This window comes from Rattus norvegicus, chromosome 4 (genome assembly GCF_021556685.1).
Source record: "Rattus norvegicus strain SHRSP/BbbUtx chromosome 4, alternate assembly SHRSP_T2T, whole genome shotgun sequence".
NCBI classification, from domain to species: domain Eukaryota; kingdom Metazoa; phylum Chordata; class Mammalia; order Rodentia; family Muridae; genus Rattus; species Rattus norvegicus.
The window spans coordinates 157783938-157811641 of NC_141537.1; the positions used below are offsets into that span (position 1 = coordinate 157783938).

The window sequence follows — 27704 nt, forward strand, 5'->3', positions numbered from 1 at the left end:
ACACTCGGCAGCCAGAGGCCACGGCGGACAGAGCACAGCGCTGTAGACAGTGAGTTGTTTACAAAATTATATAGTGGGAATGTCGTGAGCGCCGAGTGTGCATGTGTGTACTAAAGGGTGGAGAATGACCCCGACTTAGACTTGAGCCCTCTCCTGCATGGAACTTAAAAGTGAGGGAACACCAAGATGATATTTGAAAAGACACAGACACACAAAAGGTAGATTAGACAGTAAAAATGAAAAAGGCTGTGGGGCAGGACCAAGGATGGCTTAATTAGAATACCAAAGGTCCTCCTTGTGACATGCCTGCATCACGAGCTGCACAGTGGGTTGAGAAAGGTGTTGTGGGGGTGGGGTGGCAGTTGTGGGAGGTGGGGGGAAGTGGGGTGAGCCCAGAAGTTCAAGACCAGCCTTGACAACATAATTAAACAACTCAAATTTTAAAAAAAAAATTCTCTGTAGAATGATGGTAATGACAGTCAGAGGGATGCGAATGTTAGATGAGAGATAAGAAAGGGTTTGAGCTTGTAAAGAGAAAACAAGGTTTCTGGTAAGAAAAAGAGAGAGGGGGATGCAAGACCTCTTTCCCCAGAGGTGAGATGTTGCAGTTTCTCTGCATCACGGTCTCTGCTTCTCTCCCATCCCCACTCCTCTCCTAGATATGCTGGTCTTTGGGCAGAAGGCCTTGCTGCTTGTCGTGGCACTCAGCATCCCCTCCGGTGAGTCTCTCTGCCTTGATTCTTTTCTCCCTAACACATCAGATTCTTAGTTCTCCGTTCCCATGGGGGTGTTAGATGGGGGCTGGGGGTGGGGCTGAGAGCAAAGGGGCGTGGCGTGGAGCTATGGATTAGAAGAGGGCAGAGACTAAAGAGGCATGGCATAGGGATATGGATTAGAGGTGGGGCTGAAAGTGAAGGGGCGTGGCATGAGGCTATGGGTTAGAGGGGGAGGACTGAGATGAAGGGGCGTGGCATGGGACTATGGGTTAGATGGCGGAGGAGGGGCTGAGACTGAAGGGGCGTGGCAAGAAATGTGCTGTGTTGACACAGAAGTACAGCGGGTGGTGTGAGCTAGCCTTGGACTTAAAGGTGGTTAAAATACTGTGAAATTCAGGAGCTGTGGCCCTGGGCAGGACAGGCTATAGAGCCTGCTGGACTCCTCCTGGACCATGACTCTTCTTGGGAACGAAGGCAAGGGAGGGACCTGAGTCAGGGCAGCGCAACATGGGCTTTGTGCTCGATGTCTTGTCTTTCTGGAGTGGTGTCTAATGCTTGATTAGTTTTGTGCATAGCCACGTGGTCTTGTGTGGAAATATATAAGAACAAATCGCAAAGATAATACACAACAATTATTCTAGTTCATCTCATAAAAGTGTTATGGCGGGGCTGGGGATTTAGCTCAGTGGTAGAGCGCTTACCTAGGAAGCACAAGGCCCTGGGTTCGGTCCCCAGCTCCGAAAAAAAGAACCAAAAAAAAAAAAAAAAAAGTGTTATGGCGGGGAAAGCTGGAGTTATTTCCATTTTCTTTCTTTTTGACAGACTGGCTACCCCTAGGGGTCAGTGGCCAACGAGGAGGTAGGTGAAGTCTTTCTTATGGGTTCAACTGGGGTTCCTGCCAGGATGACATAGAGTAACATGAGTTGAGAATCTGTTCTAGGAGCAGGCAAGGTGAGGAATGCCTTAATCCCAGCATCGGGGAGTGGAGGCAAGCAGACTGAGTTCAAGGCCACCCAGGGATACATAATGAGACTCTCAGACAAGAATCCGTCCTGGAGCCTATTCTCATGGCACATACTGATAGGATTTGCTGAAGGAGGGGTTTGAGGCCAGCCTGGGCTACACATTTTGCCAGGCGATGGTGGCATGTGCCTTTAATCCCAGCATTCCAGAGGCAAAGGCAGGCAGATCTCTGAGTTTGAGGCCAGCCTGGTCTACAGAGTGAGTTCTAGGACAGCCAGGGATACATAGAGAAACCCTGTCTCAAAAAACAAACAAAAAAAAAAAATCTGTTCTAGGACAGATAGCTAGCTACACTGCCAAGGTGTGAAAAGTGGAATCAACTTTAGTAGTACCCATAATCCCCTTCAGTAGTACCCACAATCCCCTTCAGTAGTACTCACAATCCCATCATCCCATTCATAAGCCTGGTTTTCTTTTCTGCTCTCACTGAAACTCTGTTCTAAGATGCCTTCTATGCCAACCTCTTCCTTTTGCTCTCCTCTACACATTTTTTTTTACCTCATTCAAGACAACACCAATCAATCCTTATAGGAAATATTATTACTATATTATTATCTGCAATCTTTTTGTTCATTTTGGAATTTTTTGTTTTTGGAAACAGGGTTTCTCTGTGTAGCCCCGACTGTCCTGGAACTCACTCTGTAGACCAGGCTGGCCTCAAACTCAGAGATCCTTCTGCTTCTGCCTCCTGAGTGCTGTGATTAAAGGTATGTGCCACCATGCCTAGTTTATTATCTGCAATCTTGAAAACTGAACCCAGGTCTTTACATATTAGTCAAGAGCCTTACAGTTGAGCTACATCCCCCCCCCCCCCCACCACCACACACACACACACCTTTTTCTTCCCTTGCTGACCAGGGAATTCTGCTGTATTTCTTTATTATGTTTTGTGATACTGAGGATTAAACTTAGAGGCACACAAATGCTAGGAGGATGCTCTACCACTGACCTACACATCCAGCCTCCAGAAAACACTGTTCTATCACACAACAACAGAAAACTAAAATGCAGACAAGGTGGAAAGCAATCACTGGCTTTTTCTCACACACACACACACACACCTCTAAACTTGGTTAATGTCGTGCTAAGAATCGAAACCAATGCTTTTTGTGTGCTGGGCTAGGACTCTTCTAACTGAGTTACTTCTCCAGCCCCAGTCTCTCTTCTCTCTCTCTCTCTCTCTCTCTCTCTCTCTCTCTCTCTCTCTCTCTCTCTGACAGAATTTCTCTGTGTAACCCTAGCTGTTCTAGAACTAGTTTTGTAAACCAGGCTGGCCTGGAACTCACAGAGCTCCACCCACCTCTGCCTTCGGAGGGCTGGGATTAAAGGCCTGTACCACCACAGCTCTCTTATCTCTATATTTTAATCTTTTATATCAGTACCTACAGCAATACATACATATTAGGACCATATGTAAAATGGAAACATTATAAAATAATGACTTATACTTGTAAAGCAAGTGCATTCTGATATGTTTATCATTTTAAAAATAATTATTTATCTATTTTATGCATACGAGTATACTGTAGCTGTCTTCAGATGCACCAGAAGAGAGCATCGGGTTGTGATGCTTGTAGACAGTTGTGAGCCACCATGTGGGTGCTGGGATTTGAACTCAGGACCTCTGGAAGAGCAGTCGGTGTTCTTAACCACTGAGCCATCTCTCTAGCCCCTGATATGCTTATCTTAATTCGTTTTTAAAATGCCAGTTGAGCCAGGCAGTGGTGGCACACGCCTTTAGTCCGAGCACTCAGGAGGCGGAGGCAGGTGGATCACTGAGTCTGAAGCCAGCCTAGTCTATCGAATGAGTTCCAGTACAGCCAGGGAAACCCTGTCTTGAAAAACAAAAACAAGATACAAAGCTGGGTGATGGTGGCACACACACTTAATCACAGCACTCAGGAGGCAAAAGAAGGCAAAGGGAGGCAGATCTTTGAGTCCCAGATTTGCCTGATCTATAAAGGGAGTGTCAATCCAAGACCAGGATTATGCAGTGATACCTTGTTTAAAAAGAAAAGCAAAAAGAAACTAAAACCCTTTCCCCTTTCTTTTACGGTTATACTCAGATCTGAGTATCTGAGCCCACAGATTTTAGCAGTAATAAAAGTTAAACTGGTGCCTTAGCTGGCTTCTCTGAGCTGGCTAAAGACCGATCCTGATCCTGAGTGGTGACTTTCCAGCAGAGTTCTGGTGCAGCTGTCCTGAGATTCCTTCATAGATAGTTTTCATAAAGAGTTCTTTAAACTGAGATTGATCAAGACACTGGGGAGCCAGTCCTGCTGTCCCAGCGCCAGCTGACACACACTCTCGACTGCTCCACTATGACCTCACTGCTTTTCTGTGTGGCTAGACTGGAACGTGGCCTTAGCCTCTTGAAGCTGGATCCAGGATTGAGGTCCACCCCGAGGAAGGCCGACCTCCTCTTGACAGCCACTACTAGGATCCCAGTCAGTGATTTTTTTTCAAATAGCCTCTGGAAATAGACAGACATGGACGTCTTTTATCAAAAACTTGTTCTAAGGCGAGTGTGGTAATTCCGGTCAGCCTCTAAGAGTTACAGCGAGCTCCAGGCCAGCCTGAGATGCGTGAGTTCCAGAGGGAACTAAAACCTTCTTCTGGCCTCCTCTGCACAGGGCACACGCGTGGTGCACAGCCATACATGCATGTAAAACACTCATACAAATAAGGTAATTTAAAATAAACTAACCCTTTCTCTCTATAATTCTTTTTACATTTATTTATTTATTTAGTGTGTATGAATGCTTCGTCTGAATGTATGACTGTGTACCAAGGGTGTGCCTCAGGCCCACAGAGGTCAAAACAACAAAACAAAGCAAAACCAAACCAAACCAATGGATCCCCTGGAACTGAAGCACAAATGATTGTGAGCTACCATGTGTGTGCTGGGAACGGAGCTCGGGTCCTCTGCAAGAGCAAGTGCTCTAAACTGCTAAGCACTATCTCTCCAGCCCAAAATTCTTGGACATAAAATGAGAAATAACCAATATAAGTCTAAGCTACAAGGGGAGCAAGTGCCGAGTTTACATGCGTGAGCCCGGCAAGAGCCAGGTAGAGATGTAGAATTCCTCACTCCCAGAGTTCAGCGTTGGCTCCCAAGGAGGACAGCAGACTGTGCCGAGGCTTCACATGGCTTTGTCCCAGCCAGAATTTACATCTGAAAAATGACTCCAGTCCTGAGATGGGATCCGAATGGCACAGCAGGGCAGCTACAGCCTCTAAACAATGGTGCCTTTAGTCTGGTCACCTTTTGCCTTTGTAAAACATTCTGAGGCCGGGCTTGGTGGCACATAACTTTGATACTAACAGAGGCAGAAGGATCTTTGTGAGCTCTAGGCCAGCCTGCCTGGTCTATAGAGTGAATTCTGGTCTGGCTTGAACATAGAGCTACCCTATCTCGAAAACAAAACCCAACCAAACAACGTTCTGGAAGAAGGGTGACTCCTTGGGTGAGTGTCACCATGTCTGGCTTAATAAACATTTTCTAAAGAATCTATTGCTAAAGTGGGGGTTGGTGAAAATCTGATTTAGAATTTGAAGCTTGAGAAAATGATCCAAAAAAACAAAAAACAAAAAACAAAACAAAACAAAACAGGAAAAACCAAGACAAATTACATGAATTTGCTGACCTCTAGTGGGGAATAGTGGGTTTTGACTCTAAACTACAGTTGTAAGTGGAATATTTCCTGAATATAGTATTTTAAATATCATTATATACAAAAGGCAACCGTGGAAGGCGCTGAGTACATTAATCTGACTACTTGATTACAATGATTATTTCACTTTATATGTGACTATCAAAAGATCAAATTGAACACCTTAACATGTAAAATAAAAATATACACTTTTTGAGCCAGACACGTTGGAATATACACATTAGCACGTTAGAAGCTGTGCTTAGCATGTGTGAAGCTCTGGGTTACTCCCAGTTTAACACATGCATACTCACGCGTGCGCGTACACACACACACACACACACACACAGCACTACAATGTCAGCCAAACCTGAGTGAGTTCACACTTATAATCCCAGCATCTGGAAGACTAAGACAGGAGGATTTTGAATTACAGATGAGCTTGGGCTTCCAACACAAGACCCTGTCTCAAAATAAGAGTGAGCATTAATGCCATTGATATTTTGCTTTAAGTAGATACTTCGGGGCTGGAACGGTAACCCGGCTGGTAATGTGGCTACCAAACGTGCAAAGCCCTGGATTCGATCCCCAACACCACATAACCAGGTGTGGGGACTCGTGCTTATTACCCCAGCATTCAGAGTCAGAGACTTGAGGATTAGGAGTTCAGAGGTCATTCTCCACTACGTAATGAGTGGCAGATGAGCCTGGATTACCGAGACTCTGCCTCAAAAAAAAAAAAAAAAAGTACAATTAAGAATATTTGTGGGGTTGGGGATTTAGCTCAGTCATAGAGCGCTTGCCTAGCAAGAGCTCCGGAAAAAAAAAAAAAAGAATATTTGTGTTTGGGGTTGGGGATTTAGCTCAGTGGTAGAGCGCATGCCTAGCAAGAGCAGCAAGGCCCTGAGTTCGGTCCCCAGCTCTGAAAAAAAGAAAAAAAAAAAAGAATATTTGTGTTTAATGTTTTGACCTATTTTTCATTGTACTTTATTTATGTACTTGTTTTAGTTATTGAGGAATAAATCATTTTATTCAGAGACTTGAAGTGTATTCCAGACTTGAAGAAAAGGCTGAAGTGGGCAACAGGATCAGGATCAGTGCAGCGGCGCTCGGCGCTCGGCAAACTTCCCTGGTTGGGCAGCACTAAAAGTCCCTTTCAGTCGTGACAGGCGGGCAAAGAAAAGCAGCCCCAGGTCTTCAGAGCCGAGCATTGGGTGCTGTGCTAGACAGTTTCACTCATTGAAAGCGGAAGGGTGGGACGCCCAGAAAATCCGTTCTGTCTGTTTATTTTCAGATGACGTACCCGAGACATTCACAGATGACCCTAGTAAGTCAGCCTGCTTTGCGGCGTTTACCTACTACCACTGGGGATGGAAAGGGTTGAGGGTGGCCTCTGTCTAGAGAAGAGGTCTTTCTTAGTGGTTACCATCAGTCCAAACATACCCAGCCTTACTATCCTGTCCGTTTCTCTCAGGGATAGTCCCCGCAAGCTAGTTTGCCTGAGTCCACATCCCTTTACTCCAATCCTCCCCCATTTGGCTAATCTGCCCCATATCCTGCTCTAACCCTAACTCTTCACTTCCCGTCCTGTTTTGTGTCTCTGCAGATCTGGTGAATGATCCTTCTACAGACGATACAGGTGATGCTTACTAAAATTCTTAAGAAGCTGCGTGATCTTGGAATATTGACGATATTTATTCCAGCTCCTGAGTTAATTCTGTATTTCTAGCTCTGGAAAGAAAAACATGGCTGTGGGATCAATGACTCACAGTGATATAAAAAAGAGAAAGAAGCCTGCTAGCTTTATCTAAAAGGAGGGAGCGGGGCTGGCAAGGTGGCCCAGCATGGAAAGGTACTCGCTACTACGCCCAAGGAACTTAATTTGACATAGTAGGAGAGAACAGACTTCCAAAACTTGTCCTCTGACCTCCACATACATACGTTGTAACATGTGCATGCACATCTGTGTACTTGTGGGTACACACACACACACACACACACACACACACAGAGAGAGAGAGAGAGAGAGAGAGAGAGAGAGAGAGAGAGAGAATAATATAAAAACGAGGGAACAGTGTGGATAAATAGCTAAAATAAGAGGTGTATGGGGACAGATAGATGGCTCAGTGGTTAACAACACTGGCTGTCCTTCCAGAGGACTGGAGTTCAATCTCCAGCACCCAAAAGGCAGCTCACAACTGCCTATAGCTCTAGTCCCAGGGGATCTGACAGCCACACAGACATGTGTGAGAGCAAATCACCAAGCCACAGTTTTTAAAAAGACCCATATATTAAAGATGTTCAAAGATAAGTATGGCTAAGAGCAGTAATATTCAAAAATGTTCCCAATTACTCCAAATTATCCCCTTCCCCTGGACGTATACCTTGTCCCGCTCCAATATCACTGTGCTCCCTCGTGCTGCTCCCCCTTTCCTGTGCGATTCAAGGCCCTTCTCACACCCAACTGTTTTGTGCCTTTTCAGTTCTGGCGGATATCACACCTTCCACGGATGACCTGGGTGAGTTCAGATCTGGGATCCGGGAGCCACCAGGGCCGTTCTGGGCTTTCCCCAGAGCCGGTATAGAAGGCAAGGCAGCTGCTGGCGTATTGTAAACAGAACTACAGTTTGTACAATCCATCCTTCCAACCACTTATTTTAAATCCATGGCAGTTTTGAACGCTGGCAAGCAGGAATTGTACAGTTCGGCATACGAGAGGCCGAGACGAGATCTTTCAATGGTTCCAAGACTCACTGGGTAAAGGCAAGAAAAATATGCAAACCGGGGTGAAGGATGAAAGCAGACGGTGGACACTGGGCTTTTTAGAGAACGAGAAATAGGAAGGAAGGAGAAAGGAGGTAGAGGCTAGATTTCTTGCTGCTGTTCTAGGGATGGAGTTGGACCTCATGCACGGTAGGCGAGTGCTCCACACTGAAGGGCACTTCCTGTTCCTAGGTTATATTTGGCTGTTATTGCATTTTGTTTTGTTTTGAGAAAGGATGTTTCTCTGTAGCCCTGGCTGGCCTGAAACTCGCTCCGTAGACCGGGTTGACTTCAGATTCACAGAGAACCGCCTGCCTCTGCCTCTTGGATGCTGGGGTTAAAAGTGTGTGCCATTACATCCAGTTTCCTAGGTTACTTTTAAGAAAGAGTATTTGAAAGCCAGCTACCATGTGTCATAAACTTAAAAGGCGAGCCAAAGTGAATTTCTTCCACCAGGTGTCTTTGGTCCAATAGATAACAGAATCCACGCCTCTCCACAGCTGCACAAAATGGGGCTAGTCTGTGGGGTTAGCAAAGGGAAGCTGTAGGAGACAGGAAGTGTTTTCGAGTGCGCTGTACAGTTCTACTGACTGGATGGTTTTCTTGAAAGACAAATGGGAGAGCCAATCACAGGAGGGGACTCCCTTATAGGGCGAGGCAACAGTGAGCCTAAAGGCTTAGGGTGGGAGTGGAAGCCTGAAAGGAGGGAAGATTTAAATCAGTTTTGAGCACCGGGAAGATCCTTCTCCGCCCTCACTTTCATTACCTCAGTCCACTTCTGCTCCCGATTTGTGGGGCCCGAAAGCGGAGGGATTTAACCACAAGCAGCCAGGATCTCAGAAGCAATAGTCTTAGGAAGGATGACCTGAACAGAGGCCACGGAAAAGGGAGTGAAATGTCAGCAGTGTGGTAGAGGGACCATGACGACAGCCAGTTCCCAGCCAGGGTGGGTGACTGGTGATGCCGTTCAACTGAAGAGTAACTCCAGCTGGTCATCGTTTGTTGAATTAGAAGAGTCTCCCAAAAGGGCAATAACTCATACAAGATACCGGTTAGATCTGTGTATTCTGAGCTTCAGGAGTGAGGTCGGAATTAGAAACACAGGGTTGGGAATTAATCAGCACTGGGCTGTGTCTGGAAGCATACAGTAGGGGCTGGAGGGATGGCTTAGTGATTGACATCTCTTCCAGAAGGACCTGGGTTCTTGTCTCAGCATGCACACAGTGGGTCACAATCATCTCTAACTCCAAGCCTGGGGGTGGAGGTGGGGGGAAGTCGGTAGGGGGAGCTGGGCGGAGATAGTGCGGTGGAGGGGGGCACAGTGCCCTCTTCTGGCCTCTTCAGGAACTGCATACATGAGGTATACAGCTACACACGCAGGCAGACATTTAATTGTTTTTTCAAATTAAAAAAAGAAAGAAATCATGCAGTAGAGGAGGTTATCTGGCCACTCCCTGCTCTTCTTTCTATTAACGGCTCTCCTGTGACGTCCTCCCAGAGGACTCTCCGGATGCTATGATTCCTTGCTACTTTAACTCCTTCCTGTAAACTAAGCACGTATCAAACTTACACCTCGGTCAGTTTGGTCTATATGATCCTGAGCCTTCCTATTCTCTACCCAAACGTCTCACCAAAGAGGTGGTGATTCCGTACCTCCTCTCATGGAGAAGAGACCTTGTCTGGGAGAAAAGCTCCTACCGAGTATCGGTCTCCTCTGCTCAGCTCTAGGAGCAGGTTTTCTGGGTACTAGGCCCTTGGTCTTGTATTTCTAATATTTCCCCTCATGCTGAGTATGGTGGTACCTGTGCGTAATCCCAGCCACCTGAGAGGCTGAGGCAGGAGGATCAGGGATTTGAAACCAATCTGGGACACATAGATTAGTACTGGATATCTTTTTTAAAAAGTACTGGATTTATTTTTGTTTTATTGAGGAAGGGTCTCAGTAGCAGTCCTGGCTGACCCGGAGCTCAGTACAGACCAAACTGGCCTTGAACTCATAGAGATCCACCCATCTCTGCCTCTGGGTGCTGGGGTTAAATGTAGGCACGCACCACTATGATTTCTTTTCAGCAATGATACTTTCAATTCAACGAATTCCTTAACTCTCCACTAGAGAAAGGTGAAAGCCAGGGTTCCATCACAATTCTTAAGTGTCTTTTTTGTGCGGCTGAAATCAGCCTCATGTGGGTCTCCTTCTAGAAGTTACTAAGAGTCCTCAATTCCTTTGTTCCTTATTTTTGGGGATCCTGACTGGGTCCGAGTGAACCATATAGTAGTTACAGAGGTGATGACTTGTATAATTAATTGTTAATACCTGAATAAAATTTCTGCCTTCCAGCCTCAGCTGGTGACAAAAATACTACTGCAGGTATGGTTATTATTATGTATGTATTTACCTATTTATTTTATGTGTATGGGTGTTTTGTCTGATTGTGTGTCTGTGTACCACATGCGTTTAGTTCTTGTGGAGACCAGAAGATGGCGTCTGGTTCACTGGAACATTGGTGTGGATGCTGTGAACAGGTGTAGAGTCTTCTGGAAGAGCAGCCAGTGTTCTTAACCACTAATCCATCTGTCCAGTCCTATGACATTCATTCATTCTCTCTCTCTCTCTCTCTCTCTCTCTCTCTCTCTCTCTCTGTGTGTGTGTGTGTGTGTGTGTGTGTGTGTGTCTATGTGCCTGTCTGTCTGTCTTGTGTCTCTAAGATTTATTTTTTATGTACTTTATGTGTATGGGGCGTTTTGTCTGCATGTACATCTGTACACCAGGAGATCAGATCCTGTGGACTGCAGTTATAGACAGATGGGAGCTGCCCTGTGGGTTCTGGGAATTGAACTCATGTCCTCTGGAAGAGCAGCCAGTGCTATTAACTGATGAGCCATCTCTCCAGCACTATGATTATTTTTATATATGTATTTTCTTGAGCTTTTCTTCCTATAGGGCCTTTGCCTCCTTGTTCTTTGAAGATTATTAGGCTCTTTACTCCCCTGAGTCCGTCTTCTTTCTTTTACAAATGGTCTTCACTCCTAAAAGTCACAGGGAAAAGAAACAGCCATCATTACCATTGACTGGTCCTCAAGCCACCCTCTCCCCAAACCACCTTTGGACTTTCTTTGGTGATTAATGAATTAGGAAATGAATCACGTTGACTGCAGACTCTATGTCACCATGACATGACATGACATAGCATGGGTTCTTGTAACTTGCTGGTAATGCTGACCTTCCGCTATGGCTGCAAACAGAGCGAGGGAACTGTGCCTGAGAATTCTCATTCCTCAGAATGAGAGCATCAGAGATCAGCATCATGTTTCCTGTTAATACCTGAATAGTCCTAGAAAGACTAATTTTTTTCCTAGATGACTACTCAAAGATTATTTTACCTACTTCTGCTTCCAGGTAGGAAATTACCTAAATTTCATGTGAGTTAGCTTCCTCTCCATCTGTTTTTGGCAAGCAAGGAGGACATACACTGGTTTTTGTAAAGACTACTCCATCTTCCCCCATTCTGTCTCCCTTCACCTAGTCCTTTAAACCTTAATGTCTGTACAATTTCTATTTGGACGTACTATTGTTTTGTGTTGAGCAGAGTGCCGGGATGAGAAGTTTGCTTGTACAAGACTGTACTCTGTCCATCGGCCCGTCAGACAGTGTGTGCACCAGGCCTGCTTCACCAGGTAAGAGATCCCAGAATGTCCAGAGATCACCTTCCATGGTGGCAATGCTTGTATCAATAACTACTTAGTGAACATCTGCCACAGAATGGCAGCGTTTGATGGGGCAGAGGTTGTTAGCGTAACCTTTTTAGCCGTGCCTGAAGGTACTGCCTAGAACTTGGAGTCTGGGTTGAAGAATCCACAAAACAGTCTAATAGACACCTGTGGAGGTGAGAGCTATAGGAGGAGAGACTGTGAGAGATGCTGTTGTGTTGCACTAAGCTGACTGAAAGCTGAAGAGAAAGGCTCAGCTCTGAAGTGCAAAATAACAGATAGGAGCTCAGATATGATGTATGCAAAGTGCCACTGAGAAGAGTAACTAATACTTCTTTTCGTTTTGTCTTTATCATTAAAACCGTTTCTATCTCCTACATTCTGATGAGGGAAAGTTTGTTTTTTTTTTAAAGAAAAATTTATATACTTAAGAAAAAAAAATCTAGGGACTAGAGAGGTGGCTCAGTGGTTAAGAGCACTAGCTGCTCTTCCAGAGGTCCTGAGTTCAATTCCCAGCAACTAAATGGTGGTTCTCAACCCTTTGTCATGGGATCTGATGCCCTCTTCTGGCCTGGAGGTGCCCATGCAGACAGAGCATTCCTACATTTGAAATAAGTAAATAAATTTTTAAAAAGATTAATCTAGACAAAGGGAGGGCAGTGGAGAATAAGGGGTTGCAGAGGCATCCTGGCTAGACCCTCACCACCTTCTCTGTCCCCTTCCTTGACCACGACCTTGGGACAATGGCAGTTTACGTCGCATGTACATCATCAATAATGAGATCTGTTCCCGGCTTGTCTGTAAAGAACACGAGGCCATGAAAGGTAAGAGGATGTCTGCGTGGTCGGTGGGACAATTATGAGAGGTAAACAGAACAGGATGTTGTTGGATCTGAGGTCTGGTTCCTAAGGAGGTGCTGGGCACCTTTCTTGTCCTCCATCAGCCCCTACTGGAAGCTATACCAAGTAAACTGCATCCTAACCAGGTACCCCTAGATCCCTCCCCGGCTAGACTGCAACCCCCAACTCTCCCACAGTGAGATTTTCTGAAGCTTACGGTGTTTTAAAACTTTGGGTTTTTTTTAGATTTTAAAAAGTCTTTTATGTGTGAGTGTTCTGCTCCTATGTATGTACATATATGCATACACCCATGGAAGTCAGAGGAAGGTATTAAGGACCCTGGAACTGCAGTTACAGATGGTTGTGAGCCACCATGTGGATGCTGGGAACTGAACTGGGTCCTTTGCAAGAGCAGCCTGTGCTCTTAACTGCTGAGCCATCTCTCCAGACCTTCTCAGGCTATTTTAAAAGTCATCTTTTGGAAGTTCTGGGGAGTAGCCAAGCCATCAGTTCAAATAAGTAGGTTCAATGGCCATGTTGATCACCAGTCATAAGCTCTATAAAGAACACAGACACACACACACACATGTTTGGAGACAACAGAGTTTGGATAGAACCCGTGAAAAACAGGTTTAGAGAGTGGCTACACTATAAACGTTCCACTGACTCTGGAAATTCCACTTAAATTGCTATTATCAAACCTCCGAGGTAGAGGAAAGTGGGAAGATGTTAAAAGAATCATTTTCGGGGTTGGGGATTTAGCTCAGTGGTAGAGCGCTTGCCTAGCAAGCGCAAGGCCCTGGGTTCGGTCCTCAGCTTAAAAAAAAAAAATCATTTTCAAGGCTCCAAAATGTGGTGTGGCTGTAGACCGTGCATGGTGGGAACAAACATTCTTCTCACCTTCCCCATGGACAGCCCCGAGCGGCTGCTGTGGTTGGAGTCAACACCACAGACGGGGACACCTTTGACTCAGCCCCCAGATTTGCACTGGGTTTATGAGTAAGAGCTGTAGTTGACTTCGCAGAAGGAAACTCGCTGCTTTCCCCCATTGGCTCCGGGCGAGCCACCTGCGAGGGAAACACCTTGCCATTGACTCTGAGTGTTTGGGACTCGAGGCACTTTCAAGTACCTCGGGGGATTTACTGCACTTAGCTGTTGTAAACAGCCAGATGCAGGCCAAGGGACTGAGCTTCGCTTTTCTGTTTAGCAGATAGCCACCTGAACTGGGAGCTGGGTACACAAAGGAAGCTAATTTTGCTCCGAGTGCTTCATTTCAGCCCTCACAAATACCCGGTTAAGCCAGGAATGAATGCTTTCTTACAGAAAGGGAGAACGAGATTCAGAGAAGGTTAGAGAAGGTTAGACACTTTCTAGAAAGTGACAAGTATCCCAGCCAGGGGCAACACTGAGGTCTTTACCCGCATCTTTTCCTCCTTCGTTTTTATTATAATCCATATTGAATCGTCTTCTCCTTCCCTTAAAACAAGAGCCCTTGTTACTGTCCAGCATCTTCCCATAATGCTCTGCTTTTCCTCCAGATGAGCTTTGCCGGCAGATGGCAGGCCTGCCTCCAAGGCGACTCCGCCGCTCCAACTACTTCCGACTTCCTCCCTGTGAAAATATGAACTTACAGAGACCCGATGGTCCGTGATCACCAAGGAAGAACGAAGAAAGTGTGGATGAGGGAATCCGAAATTCCTTCTACTCCAACCGCTGCCATCTGTCCCGTAGACGTGTATTTTTAAACTAAGCCCTTTGCAATGTCCCGGCTTCCTACCCTACTCTGTAATTTTCACTGGAACTGGTAACGTTTGTCTCGTTTCGCAATACAGTGTCTCCATTGTTGTACGGGCTCGCTGATATCTGGTATGGGAGACAAGGTGGGTAGAAGGATGACCACTTGACTTAGATGCAAACACTCTACATTCAGCCCCAACAGTAGAAAGGGGCTGCGGTGCCTGGCTCGGTTGGTAGAAAACTTACTTAACATGTGGGAAGCCCTGGGTTTGATGGTATAAAACCGAGCATGGTAGCCCAGGAAGATCAGAACTTTAAATTCATCTTTGGCTCCACACCAAGTTTGAGGGCAGGATGGGCTATGCAAGACCCTAATCTCAGAAGAAAAAAACAAAAAACAAAAAACAAAAAAAAAAAACAAAAAACAAACCTTTAAGTTAATATTTGTAGGTGCATTTTTTTTTTTTGATTCTTTTTTTTCGGAGCTGGGGACCGAACCCAGGGCCTTGCGCTTCCTAGGTAAGCGCTCTACCACTGAGCTAAATCCCCAGCCCCTTGTAGGTGCATTTTTTGTTTGGTTGTTTTTTTTTTTTTTTTTTTTTTGGTGTTTTTTGTTTTGGTGGGTTTTTTTTTGTTGTTGTTGTTTTGTTTTGTTTTAATGGTGCTATGAATTGAGTTCATGGTCTCATACATGCTAGTCAATACTCCATCACCAAGCTACACCCCTATCTCCTAAGTTCATAATTTTTTTAAAGATTTATTTATTATATATGAGTATACTACCGCTGTCCTCAGACACACCAGAAGAGGACATCAGATCCCATTACAGACGGTTGTGAGCCACCATGTGGTTGCTGGGGTTTGAACTCAGGACCTCTGGAAGAGCAGTCAGTGCTCTTAACCTCTGAGCCATTTCTCCAGCCCCCTAAGTTCATAATTTTAATTATTAAATATGCCAGAGACAGATAGGAGCTTGCAAGAGGCTCTCCCTCCTCATCAGTTTTGGTTAAGCCACAGAAGTTCCTTCTAGAAGTTTCCTACATTAACTCCTTATCATTTACATACGCTTCTGTACTCACTTTCGACACTCTGCATGGCTTGTCCTAAAATTTGCCCAGCAAGTCTTCTTGAGGGGAAGGTTGTAGGTGGGGCAGGAGAGACGGCTCAGTGGTTAAGAACACTGGATGTTCTTCCACAGGACCTTCGTTCAGTTCCCAGCCAACACCCACATGGTGGCTCACAATCTAGTCTAGTCCCAAGGGACCTGAAATACTTTCTGGCATCTGTGGGCACTGCGTGTGGGCACACACACACACACACACACACACACACACACACATATGTGGAAAATGCAGTCACTTTTTTAGTCCAGAAGATTTCCCAACAGAACCAAGAATGACCCCAAATGCTGTCCCCTGAGTCTGGGACAGAAATGAGAAAGCTATATCAGGTATGAAACTTAGCCCATAATTTTCCAATATAATTTCTTGGTCAAGTTGTCTCATCGGGAATTAGTGAAGGAAAGTAAATCTCATCTCTTCATCCATTTCTGGCAGCCTGAGGGCCAGCCCACCTCCACAAAGTCACCACACACGCTAATACAACACTATGACTTTCAGGGGCTTTGTGGAGTCATGACTTCCTTACTGGTCTCTACTTACCTGGTTTATTCATGCAAATGGCTCCTAGAATACCTTGGCTTGAGGTACAAACAAAAGCACACCTAGCTGACCCTTAACACATTGGCAGACTGCTTACCCGACATTTAAAGTGAACAGGTGCCAGAAACACCATACCCAGACAGCACAATTCTTCATGGTTGCTGATTTTATTTTATTTTATTTTAGTGAGACAGGATCTTGCTACACATCTGCCTGACTGGCATGAAACTCACTAAGCAGAGCAGCCTGGCTTTGAGCAGTTCCCCTGCCTCAGTCCCTGCTGGGATTACAGGCGTGTGCTGCCACACCTGGTTACAGACTACATCCTTATCCTTCCTCTATGTAACTGGCTGTGTTGCCTCGGATAATGCTTTTCTCTTCTAGATCCCGGATTAACGCCCTTACCTTTAATACAAACAGTTTATGTGTTTGTTAGCGTGATGTTTTGATTCTGTGCTTCTCTGGATATAAACACATTATTCACATTGCTCCAAGCCTAGATATAGATGCAGTCCAAATCACAATAACCCTGTTTTATCCAAGACGCTGAGAGCAGTCCACACTTACACTAGAACAAAATATCTCCCCCCTCCCCTTTTCTGCTGGCCCGAAGACCAAGCCCGTAGCCTGCTAGGCACAACCTCTACCACTGGGCATACCCCACACCCATCTTAAATAAGTGACGAATTATATAAACACTGTTGTCTGAAAGGCTCAAACATTTTCTGTAAAAGCCAATGGAATTCTAATGAGAACTGGGCAATGATGATCCCAGGAGTTGGAGTCCCGTAAGGCTGAGAAAAGTAGCTAAGGGGCAAACTCTTGCTATTAAGAAGCAATTCAGTTTACTGAACTACTGAATATGCAGAACTGAGTAGAGGAAAAGGCTTGGAGAAAAGAAACCCCAAGCACACACCCTGTCCTCTAGAGTTAAGTACAGCAGGAGAGAGATAAGTAGATTCAATGCACATTGCAGCCACAATAGGGAAACCTGGTGCTGGAGAGGTGGCTCAGCGCCTAAGAGCACGGCTGCTCTTCCTCAGCTCCAGGCTCAATTCACAGGATCTCCAGGGTGGTCCACAGCCAGCTCTAGGGTGTCCAGCATCCTCTTCGGGTCTCTACATGCACCAGCCATTCACATGGTAAACATCTATACATGTAAAATAATAAAACAAATGAAAGCAGGGTTAAGGACACTTCCTCTTCTGAGTTCAGTTCCCAGCCCCTGACGCCCTCTTCTGGCCTCTACAAGCACCCAGACACGTGTGGCATACTCTTACACAAGCATATACACATAAATAAAATAATTCTTTAAGGATCTTTTCATAAGGCTTTTTGTTTTTAGTTTATTTTGCAGCAGTGCTTCAACAGCTTTCTTCTTTTTTAAAAGGTTTATTTATTTATTTTATATAAGTACACTGTAGCTGTCTTCAGACACATATAAATCATTACAGATGGTTATGAGCCACCATGTGGGTGCTGGGATTTGAACTCAGAACCTTTGGAGGAGCAGTCAGTGCTCTTAACCACTGAGCCATCTCTCCAGCCCCTTCATAAGGCTTTTAAGTACAAAATAACTATACAGACATTATTCTGATTTGATCACGGCATACTCTATGCAGGTACTGAAATATCCTACGTGGGCCAGTGAGATGGCTTAATCAGCACGGGAGCTTGTCGCCTAGCCTGAAGACCTGAGTTCAATCCCCAGAGCCCATATACCAGGAAGAGAGAATTGGCTCTCTCAAGTTATACCCTGACCTCCGCTGGGGTGCACGTGCGCGCGCGCACACACACACACACACACACACACACACACACACACACACAACGAATAAATAAAGTTTGTAAAAGGACATATCACATGTACTTCATACATGTGTATATACTTACTGTAAGTTTGGTGGAACCATTTAAAAACCCGTTTAAGGAGAGGGCTCTGCTTACTGCTTCGGTGCACACTGTACACTGCTCATTTGAGTCGATTACCCTGTGACACTCCACAGATGTGTGTAATTCAAAATAATAAAGTGTCAAAGCTTAATGTGTAGTCTACAAGACATTCAAAAATTCACTTTGTTCCTGGGATCTTGGAAATGTCTTTGGTGGGGATGGTCTCTTCCAGAATTCAGCCCCTATCAACTCATCCACCCCAGTATTTTGTCAACTATAAAGTAAGCAGCTAAATAAATACATTTTTATCAAATTTCTCAAAGTAAAGTGGGTTTGGGTTTGGTCTGGTTGTTGCTTTGTTTAACTTTTCTTTCTTTCTTTGATTTATTTGACACAGCACCTCACTGTGTAGTCTTGCTAGGCTGACACTCGCTGTGTAAGACCAGGTCTTGACCTCAGAGTTCTTTTGCGTTAGGGAGGGGAGACAGGTCTCATGGCTGCCTCTACCTTCCAGGTTCTGGAATTAATTCATGTGTCACCACGCCCTGTTTTTTATTCCTCCGTGGGATCAAAGCTATGCTGGTCAAGTTCCTGACACCTCCAGCCCCTGACTAGATCTTTATCTTTTTGTTTGTGTTTGCAAAACAAAACAAAAACCCTCCAAAGAAACAAAAACCAGTCAAAGAAGTCCTTTGTAACACTTTGGAAACACAGACTCCGTATTGCTCAAATGTTTCCATTCTCCATTATTTTCTCCATTATAGCTTTGCGGTTGCCCCAACATTCCACAGTTGCTAACTGTCCTGCAGATGTGGCTCCTTTGCTCTTGGCAGTCTTCCGTTTCACACTTCTCTCTCACTTTCCTTTTGTGTGACCCGTGTTTTGTTAACTTCTCAGTGTTCTGTTCTCCACACTTTCTGTGAGTGTGTGTGCATGAGTATGGGAAGTCTGTGTGTGATGTGTGCACATGCCTGCACCCCTGAGCTCACGCAAAGACCACAAGAGGACGTCGGATGGCCTTCTCCGTCCCATTCCGCCTGCATCTGGAGCCAGGCTTGGCCGTTCCAACAGCGGTGGTGTTGCCAAGTGTGAGGATTACCACATCCAGCATTGTGGTGGGACTGGGGATTTGAACTCAGGCCCTCAGTGCAGCAAGGACTCTTACCACTGACCCATCGTACCAGGTCTCCCTGCACATTTTGGTGCCCATGAAGATAGAACCATGATTTTGTGCGTGTTAGGGAAGCACTCTGCCTTCTGAGCTACATGGCCAGTCCTGAATTCTTACGTTTATCTGAAGTAATAATAGGACATTAATGTTGGAATTAAAGGCATTAATAAAAGTGTTCCTCAGAGTCTGGATGCTTTCCTGGTGTCCTGAGTAGAAGCAGCCTCTTCTAGCTCCCTATAAACTCACCCTTACTTTCTTATCCCATATTGATCTGATCCTCTATGTCTAGCTTTCTTGTGCCATGCCTAAGATGAAGTAACATTCTCTTTTCTTTTCAAATGAGCACACTCTTGAGACTCAAATGTGAACTCTGTTCTCTGGAGCTCGGTGCACACTTTCCCTTGGTGATCTTTTGACTCAGAGGAAGCTGGTACAAATCCAGGCGTCCCGGGCATGCCACTTAATTTGTGGTGACACCAAGCAGTACTTGTTAACCACAAGCTCCTCCCACTTTGCTTCAGAGTGATCTTAGTGATCAGAGTGATGTCTAACCAAAGGTTGACACACACCAGCCCAGGAGGCGTAATCCGCTCGCTTCTCCTTCTCACTGAAGTGGCTGGGACAGTGAAGAGAAGGCAGCCTCTCAGAGGAAACAGATGGGGAAATGGAAGGGAATCGTGACAGGCAGACACTGGGGCAATGTCGCAAACCGGGGTGGTGGACTGGAGTTCTCAAATTCCAGGTTCAAAGAGAAAGCTTCCCTGAGAGATGTGGAGACTTGGGGTGAAATGGAAAGAGACCCAAAGTACAGGGAAGAGGAGGAGGCCTGTCTGTGTGCTTCAGGCAGATGCCATAGGAGCCATTAGCATAATGGACAGCCATCCAGCAAGAGCTGGTGGTGCAGCTTATAATCCGACCTCCTTGGGTGGCTGAATCTGGAAGGATCTTAAGCTTACGCTTTGTCTGGACAACTTAGTCAGATTCTATTTATTTATGTATTTGTTTGTTCGTTGTGGTGTGTTTTGTGTTTTTGTTTTGTTGTTTGGTTGGGAGTTTTTTGCTTGGTTTTTGTTTGTTTTGTTCTTTGTTCTTTGGTTTTTTGTTTTGGTGGGTTTTTTTGTTTTTGTTTTTTTGTTTTTTGGCTTCTTTGGTTTATTTTTGTTTTCTGTTTTTGTTTGAGACAGGATTTCTCTCTGTGTAGTCCTGGCTGTTCTGGAACTTGCTTTGTGGACTAGCGTGGTCTCAAACTCATAGAGATCTACCTGCCTCTGCCTCCCAAGTGCTGGGATTAAAGCCCTGTGCCACCACTGCCAGGCTTCAAGTTTTATTTTTAAAAAGTAAAAATATGCCTAGGGTCATATAAATGGGACGCCCTGGGTGCAATTCCCAGAACTGAAGAAATTAAGAAAGAAGGAGGGAGGGAGGGAAAGAGGGAGGGAGGGAGGGAGGCACGGAGGGAGGGAGGGAGAGAGAGAGAAAGAGAGAGAGAGAGAAAGAGAAACACCTTTGGATAAAAATAAAACCCTGTATTTTCACTAAGCACACATCAGGGAAAGTGTCATGCTAAGTTTCTCTATAAGAGAGTGACAGGTGGCCACAGTAGTTTTGAGTCTCTTTCTCCTCCTTCTGCCCCCCCCCCCCCCGTTCCTTTTTAAAAACCAGTCAAGCATAGCCAAAGCAGCACTCAGAGGCTGACTTCTGGGCAGAGACCAAGAAGGAAAGAGCAAATGTTGTTCGTATAAATAGATACACAGAGCCCGTTGCTTCCTGTTATCAAAGTGAGCGTCTTTTCACCTCAAGCCCTCACGTTGTTTTTTTTTTTTTTTTTTTACAAGTGGCTGATAATGGTGTGTGCTTTTTTTCCAATTTGTCCAATCTCTTTGAGTTAGGGTCTTGCTTTTCTCCTCAGACCTTGGTCTTGCAGTTTCCCTATCATTGATGATGCTAAACCACCTTTCATCCAAAATTACCTGAGTTAAACTGGGCATGTGCAGGCCTGAGATCCCAGTGTTTGGGAGGTGAGAGAAGGAAGGTCATGGATCTTAGGTTATCCTTGGCTACACAAAGAGTTTGAGGCAAGCCTGGTCTACATTATCCTATCTTATCACCAACCTCCAAATTGAGAACTTAACCTGAGTTATACTTAAAAGATTGATGGGTATCAGGTATCAAGTGCATCATCATATCCCATCTCCTAATATTTTTTTCCTGTCTTAATGGATAAACATAGAAGTTCCCATGAATGGTAGTGGGAACGGCACAGAAAATTGTTTTCTCTATTAATATGAAATTATACACACATGTCCATCTGCTCTTTTGTGTGCATATGTACACAGGTGTGCACAGGTACACTTGCCTGTGCATGCACATGTGGAGGTCAGAGATCAACTTTAGGTGCCATCCTCTGTCTTTCTCCACATTAGTTTTTGAGGCAGGGTCTCTCTCTGAGCCAGATCTCACTGCATGAGCCAGACTGACTGAACGGACTAGCTGAACGGTGAGCCGTTGCCATCCACCTGTTTCTGGTCTGCGGGCCCTAGGGCTGCAAATGTGTGCAGCCACACCTGGCTTTCGCGTGAATGTGGGGATCTGAACTCATGCCTTCAGAGGGATCTTCCCAGCTGCTCATTTGTTCTTAGAAGTATAGAAGATGTTGGGGGAGGGGGAAGGTAAATAAAATAGAATTGATGCAAATAGAAAGTTAGGAAATATATGATATTAGCATCCAATCGTTTTCTGGAAAACAAGGACTCTTGTTTGCTTGCTTGCTTTGTTTTGTTTTCTTGTTGTTTTTATTTTTCCATACAGGGTTTCTCTGTGTAGCTCTGGCTGTCCTGGAACTCACTCTGTAGACCAGGCTGGCCGCGCATTCAGAGATCCACCTGCCTCTGCCTCCCAAGTGCTGGAAAAGGACTCTTTTTTTTTTTTTATGTTCGTATGAAAGCATGAATGATTCATGTGCAACCCAGAGTATATTTTTTAAAGGAAATAAAATCACAAATGGCAAGAATTTATCGAGCAGCTAGTTTGCCTGGAGAGAACACCTGTGGTGTACAGACATGCATGTACCCATAAACATAAAAATTAATAAATCAAAAAATTTAAAACATTAAAAAGAGAGAGAGAGAGTGCAACAGCCAGGCAGAGATGGTGTATGCCTTTAATCCCAGTTAACTCTGTAAGTTCAAGGCCAGCCTCCTCTACATAGGGAGTTCTAGGACAGCAGGGCTGTTACACAGAGAAACCTGGTCTTGAAAAACCAAAAATAAATAAATAACAACAACAACAACAATAAAAATAATAATAATATAATAATAATAAAGAACTAGTTTGTCAGAAGGTAATTTCTACTTGGATAAAATCAAACAATTGTCCCCTTGTGTGTTGTGACCATGTGACATAAGCTAAGATTTAAAAGTTATGACCTGTCTGTGCGTATATAGCTCATGCCTGTAATCCACATCCCACGAAAGCCTGAAGTGGGAGGATCCAATCTTGAGACCAGCCTACCCTACATAAAGGAAGAAGCTAGGGGTAGAATCTAGTCAGTCTAGTACTTGACTAGGTGTGTGACGTCCCGAATTCAATACCCAGCACTGAATAGTGACTTTGACTGGTTCCTTCAGGAAGCGTAGTAGAAGAGTACTGCAATTACAGGTGTGCAACCCTACCCCTGTCCACAGTAAACACACTTTGAACATCACATGCATGCCACAGTGCTGGGGCTAGAAGCCAGGGCCCTGTGAAAGCCAGGCAAGTGCTCCACCACTGAATTCCCATCCTTTCCAATTAAAATTCAATTAAAAATATTAATGTACCCATTTTCTTTTATGTATATGGGTGTTTTACCTGCATATGTCTGTGCATCACAAGTGTGCAGTGTGTGTGAGGCCAGAAAAAAGTCTCTGATCTCTCCAAACTAGAGTGACAGATGGTTGTAAGCCACCATGTGGGTGCTGGGACTGAAACCTCTCGGACAACAAGCATTTTTAACTGATGTCCCATTGCTTTAGCCTCTGACTTCTTTTCTTTCTTCCTTCCTTCTTTCTTCCTTCCTTCTTTCTTCCTTCCTTCTTTCTTCCTTCCTTCTTTCCTTCCTTTCTTTCTTCCTTCCTTCTTTCCTCCTTCCTTCTTTCCTTCCTTTCTTTCTTCCTTCCTTCTTTCCTTCCTCTTTCTTTCCTTCTTTCTTCCTTCCTCTTTCTTTCTTTCTTCCTTTTTTCTTTCTTCCTTCCTTCCTTCTCTCTCTGTCTCTGTCTCTGTCTCTCTCTGTCTCTCTGTCTCTCTGTCTCTCTGTCTCTCTTTCTTTCTAACACTGTGTAGTTCCACCTGGCCTGGGACTGACCATGTAGACCAGGATAGCCTAGAACTCACAGAGATCTTCTCCCTCCTGAGTACTGGGATCAAAGCTGTGCACTACCTTACTTAGCCTCCCTGTTAATGTTTTGAAAAATCTGAGTCAGTTGCATTAGGTGGTGGGACTGATGTCAAACATCTGCTTTCACCTAGAACCAGTAGTGTGGGTGGCCAGCACCATCATTTCCTCATACCAACTTGGTTTTTTGTCTTTTTTTAGCTTAGAATATTATGTTTCGTCACTTACAATGACATGCATTTTAAAATTTTTTCTTTTCAAGTTCTTATAAAGTTTCTAAAAATATGCTTTTAATTTTAATATATATTGCTTCCCTCTGTTTGAGGACAGGGTGATTGGGTGTTCTGGGGACCTGCCTACCGTAGCCCTTGATGCCCCATCAGTGCCTGCTTCTAGTTTTTGACGGACTGAGTTTCCTACTGGCATCCTGGGGTTTCCCCTCCTTCTTTCATTTTTTTCCTCCTCTGTCCTGGGGTACCTGATGCCTCTGCCCCCTGTTCACGGTCTTTCTCTTCTGCCTGTGCGCAGGAGGACTGAGAGACGCCAAGGAGTAACTGTCTCACCCATCCTCATAGACTTTAAAGTTTGTTGAGTTATTCAAGATTTTTAAAAATGTTTAATTTTATTGTTTTCATCATGTGTCTGTCCGGTTGTCTCTACGTGAGTGTGTGCTTGTGAGTGCAAGTGCCCAAGTGCCCACTGAGGGACGGCAGAACCCCTGGGGCTGGAGTTGCAGGCGGTGGGAAGCCACCGGACCTGGGTGCTGGGAATCAAACTCAGGTTATTTGGAAGAACAGCCAGGGCTCTTAACTCGCTGAGCCACCTCTCCAGCCCCCCAGGATTTTTTTTTTAAATGGAGGTGAAATTCAAATAATGTATAATGAATCTCTTTATGGGGAAGGAGTTTTGACAGATTGGCAGTATAGCCCAGGCTGGCCTCAGTTTACAGTCTACCCGCTTTAGACTGAGTGTTAGGATTACAGGAGCGTGACACAAGCTTAGCAAAATGAAACATTTTGAAACGCGCAGCTCAGTGGCTTGAACCTGAAGTGTCCTACCAAGCCCCTGTCTCCCGCTGATGCTGTTATTTGGGGAGGTGCTGGAAGTGTTGGGAGGTGGGGTTTGGCCAGACGAGATGGATCCCCTAAATATGTGTCCTGGAAGGTGTTATGCCTGCCCACTTCCTGTCTGTTCTCTGATCCTGACTGAGTTGTGATGTGAACTCTGGCCACCATGAACTGAAATACTCCGCCATGCCTTCCCTGCCACACAGAGGGAATCTCTCTGAAACCATGAGCCAAACCATCTTTCCTTCTGAGGTTTCTATGGTTACAGTGGCTCAAAAATAACTACTATAAGTAACTACACATTAATGTCTAGCTGCTGCCTTGATCTATTAAGACAACAGTTTCTTTATCCCAAAAGGAAGTCTCATAAATAATTAAGCAGTCACTCCCTTGCCTCACCTCTCCTGCTCTCCTGGGTAAACACCAAATCGTCTTCTGCCTCTGTGGCCTTACCAGTTCTGCATACATCATATAGATGTAATTCTGTGTTTCGTCTATCTGTGCTCTTCTATGCCTCTTTAATCAAAACTTCAGGGTTATCCATGTGGGACAAAAGTAGGAATTATGGAGCAAGTCTCTCAAGCAGGAGTTTGGCTTCTGTGGCTTTTTGTGATGAGTAAAGTGGCCTCATCATCACCACCACCACCACCATCATCATCACCACCACCATCACCATCATCATCATTTTAATTAAGTCGGGGTGTTTAATGCTGCTCTTTCCTGCTCTGGAAACAAGGTTAAAGACCCCTTGGTACTCTCAGTACCTGCTGGTAGAGGAGCTAAAGGCCGAGGGTAAAGTTCATGGGGGCAGACTGCTCACGGGGAGGAGAAAGCAGGGTGGAGTTTGTGCAGGGAGAATTCAGAGCTGCTAATGCCATCAACTGTCCTCGAACCCTGCCAAGGATGCCGGTTTGTTTTAATGTATGTTGGTGTTTTACCTGCATGCATGTTTGTGACGCTGTGATGTTGTGCATCCTGGGGTTACAGGCGGCTGTGAGCTGTCTTACAGGTGCTGGGAATTGAATCCAGGCCCCCTGGAAGAGCAGCCAACGCCCTTAACCACTGAGCCATCTCCCAGCCCCAAGGACGCTGAATTTTAATAAAAGTAATTGGAATGGTTTGGTTGGGCAATGCTTGACATTATCATAAAAGAGTGGCAAGGGTTGTCATGAAGTCTGGAACCACAGAAAAAGAATTTGCAATACGGTTTGAGCATATTCTAGTAATTGCAAAGGTTTCTTAAATACACACACACGCGCGCTTGCGCACACACACACACACACACAGAGAGAGAGAGAGAGAGAGAGAGAGAGAGAGAGAGAGAGAGTCAGACAGGCAGACAGACAGATAGACACAGAGAGAGGCAGACAGAGACAGAGACAGTGACAGAGAAAGACAGAGACAGAGGGACAGAGAGAGAGAGAATGAAACATGGACTTTACAGACCAATAATTACCAAAATTCCATTCTAACCTGATTATCTACTTTAGAAGTATCACATTGTCAGAAAGTTGGGGTTTGGGACACATTAAAGACTTCCTGACTCAAAAATCAAAAGGGATTAGATGCTGAAGTCTGCACATTTATATGCTCACAAATATGGAAATTAGAGTGTCTGACCCTTCCTTACTTTCTTATACTTCATTGCTGATAAGAAAAAAAAATACTTTTTTAAGACAGGGTCTCACCTGGGGTGGTCTAGCCTGGGGTGGTCTAGAACTGCCTATGTAGACCAAGCTAATACAGAACTCACAGGTTCTCATGCCTCTGCTTCCTAATTGTTGACCCTAAAGGCATGTACCACCACGCCTGGTGGGATCAGACTTTGATGACAGGGCCTTGCTGTGTAATCCCCAGTCAGTCTCAAATCTGAGCATTTCCTGCCGTGGCCTTCTCAGTGCTGGGATTACAGGTCCGTTGTCAGTAAGGTTGGTTTTTTTTTCCTTGTCTCCTAAATATATCCACTAAGTCAGCACTTATCCGGGCACGGGAGGATAGTGCACAGCACACACTGTTCTTGCAGGGGACCCGAGTCTGGTTCCAACACCGGATCGCTCACAGCTGCTTGTAACTTCAGCTCTAGGGGATCCTACACCCTCTTGTAGCTTCGACTAGTACTGTACTCACTCACATGCACAAACCCAGACATATAAACATAACTTTAAAAAATAGGAAAAATTTTTGATTACTACTTAGACCTATCTGCCTCTGTATTCTGCAAAAGGAAGCTTGTTCATCCAGGGGTCAATGCTACACTTATCTCTGGGTGTAAGCATTTAAATGGCAGTTGAAACTTAACTACTTCACTAACGTGGTAGTCGTAGTTCTCCTCTGGGTCTTTGACCTCTTCAGTATGAGTTCCCTCTGAGGGGTTTCATGTTCAATTAGACAGCTATTGGTTATGTCCAAGATAGAAATGCCACTAATGCGCCATTGGGGCTACCTCGCTGGTCTGGTCGTTGTTGTGGTTCTTGGGCTCTACAGATGGCTCTATGGTTACTGTGGCTGACTCTCCCCCTTGGGCCTTGCACAGCACCTTCTGACAGTGAGAGAGCTCACCCTCGGGGATGAGGCTTCCAGGTCAGTGCCAGCTTAATGTCTTCAAGTCTCTGTGTCTGAAGTGTGTGGCGTGCTCAGCAATAAGGTCTTACTTTCATGTTCTGGCAGGCCACCAAGAGCAATGGCAGCAGCCTGCACTGTTCAGGGCTCCTTCGCACTCTCCCTAACCAACGGAAGCCAGGTTTCCCTTGCCTGGCACTGAGGTTTCGATTTGTGGCTCCTGAAGTTATCATGTGGGATAACTTCATGTGTGTGTGTGTGTGTGTGTGTGTTATATTATAATTTAAAATACAAATACAAATATAGTATATTTTAAATTTTAATTTTTTAATAATCCATAATATCCTTTATTTGTTTATATGTATATATACATATATCTATTAAATTATAAAATAATAGGTCTCTATGGCTTTTGCAAGCATTCCTAGTGTTATTTTACACCTTCTCCTCTCCCTTCATATCACTCTTCCTCTCCACTCCCCATTAAGTCCAGCCCCAGATGGAGCATCCATAGCGAACTCCTGCACCTAACACTCAAAGAA

The 27704-nt window shown here is 45.0% G+C and overlaps 1 protein-coding gene across 1 annotated transcript; it reads left to right on the forward strand.

Moving 5' to 3' along the window:
• Positions 1–14550, forward strand: Mfap5 (microfibril associated protein 5). Its single transcript, NM_001108644.2, has 10 exons — positions 1–49; positions 660–719; positions 1539–1574; positions 6687–6719; positions 6999–7031; positions 7876–7911; positions 10494–10523; positions 11743–11830; positions 12614–12687; positions 14241–14550. Exons 2-10 carry the CDS (start codon positions 662–664, stop codon positions 14351–14353), a joined length of 501 nt encoding a protein of 166 aa, NP_001102114.1. The 5' UTR covers positions 1–49; positions 660–661; the 3' UTR covers positions 14354–14550.
• The last annotated feature ends 13154 nt before the right edge of the window (positions 14551–27704 follow it).

Excerpts from the sequence above, each read along its gene's own strand:
- Mfap5 (NM_001108644.2), top strand. The coding sequence starts at position 662 with ATGCTGGTCTTTGGGCAGAAGGCCTTGCTGCTTGTCGTGGCACTCAGC. Across the intron at positions 1,575-6,686 it reads GGTCAGTGGCCAACGAGGAG|ATGACGTACCCGAGACATTC; the intron begins GTAGGTGAAGTC and ends GTTTATTTTCAG. Across the intron at positions 11,831-12,613 it reads CACCAGGCCTGCTTCACCAG|TTTACGTCGCATGTACATCA; the intron begins GTAAGAGATCCC and ends GGACAATGGCAG.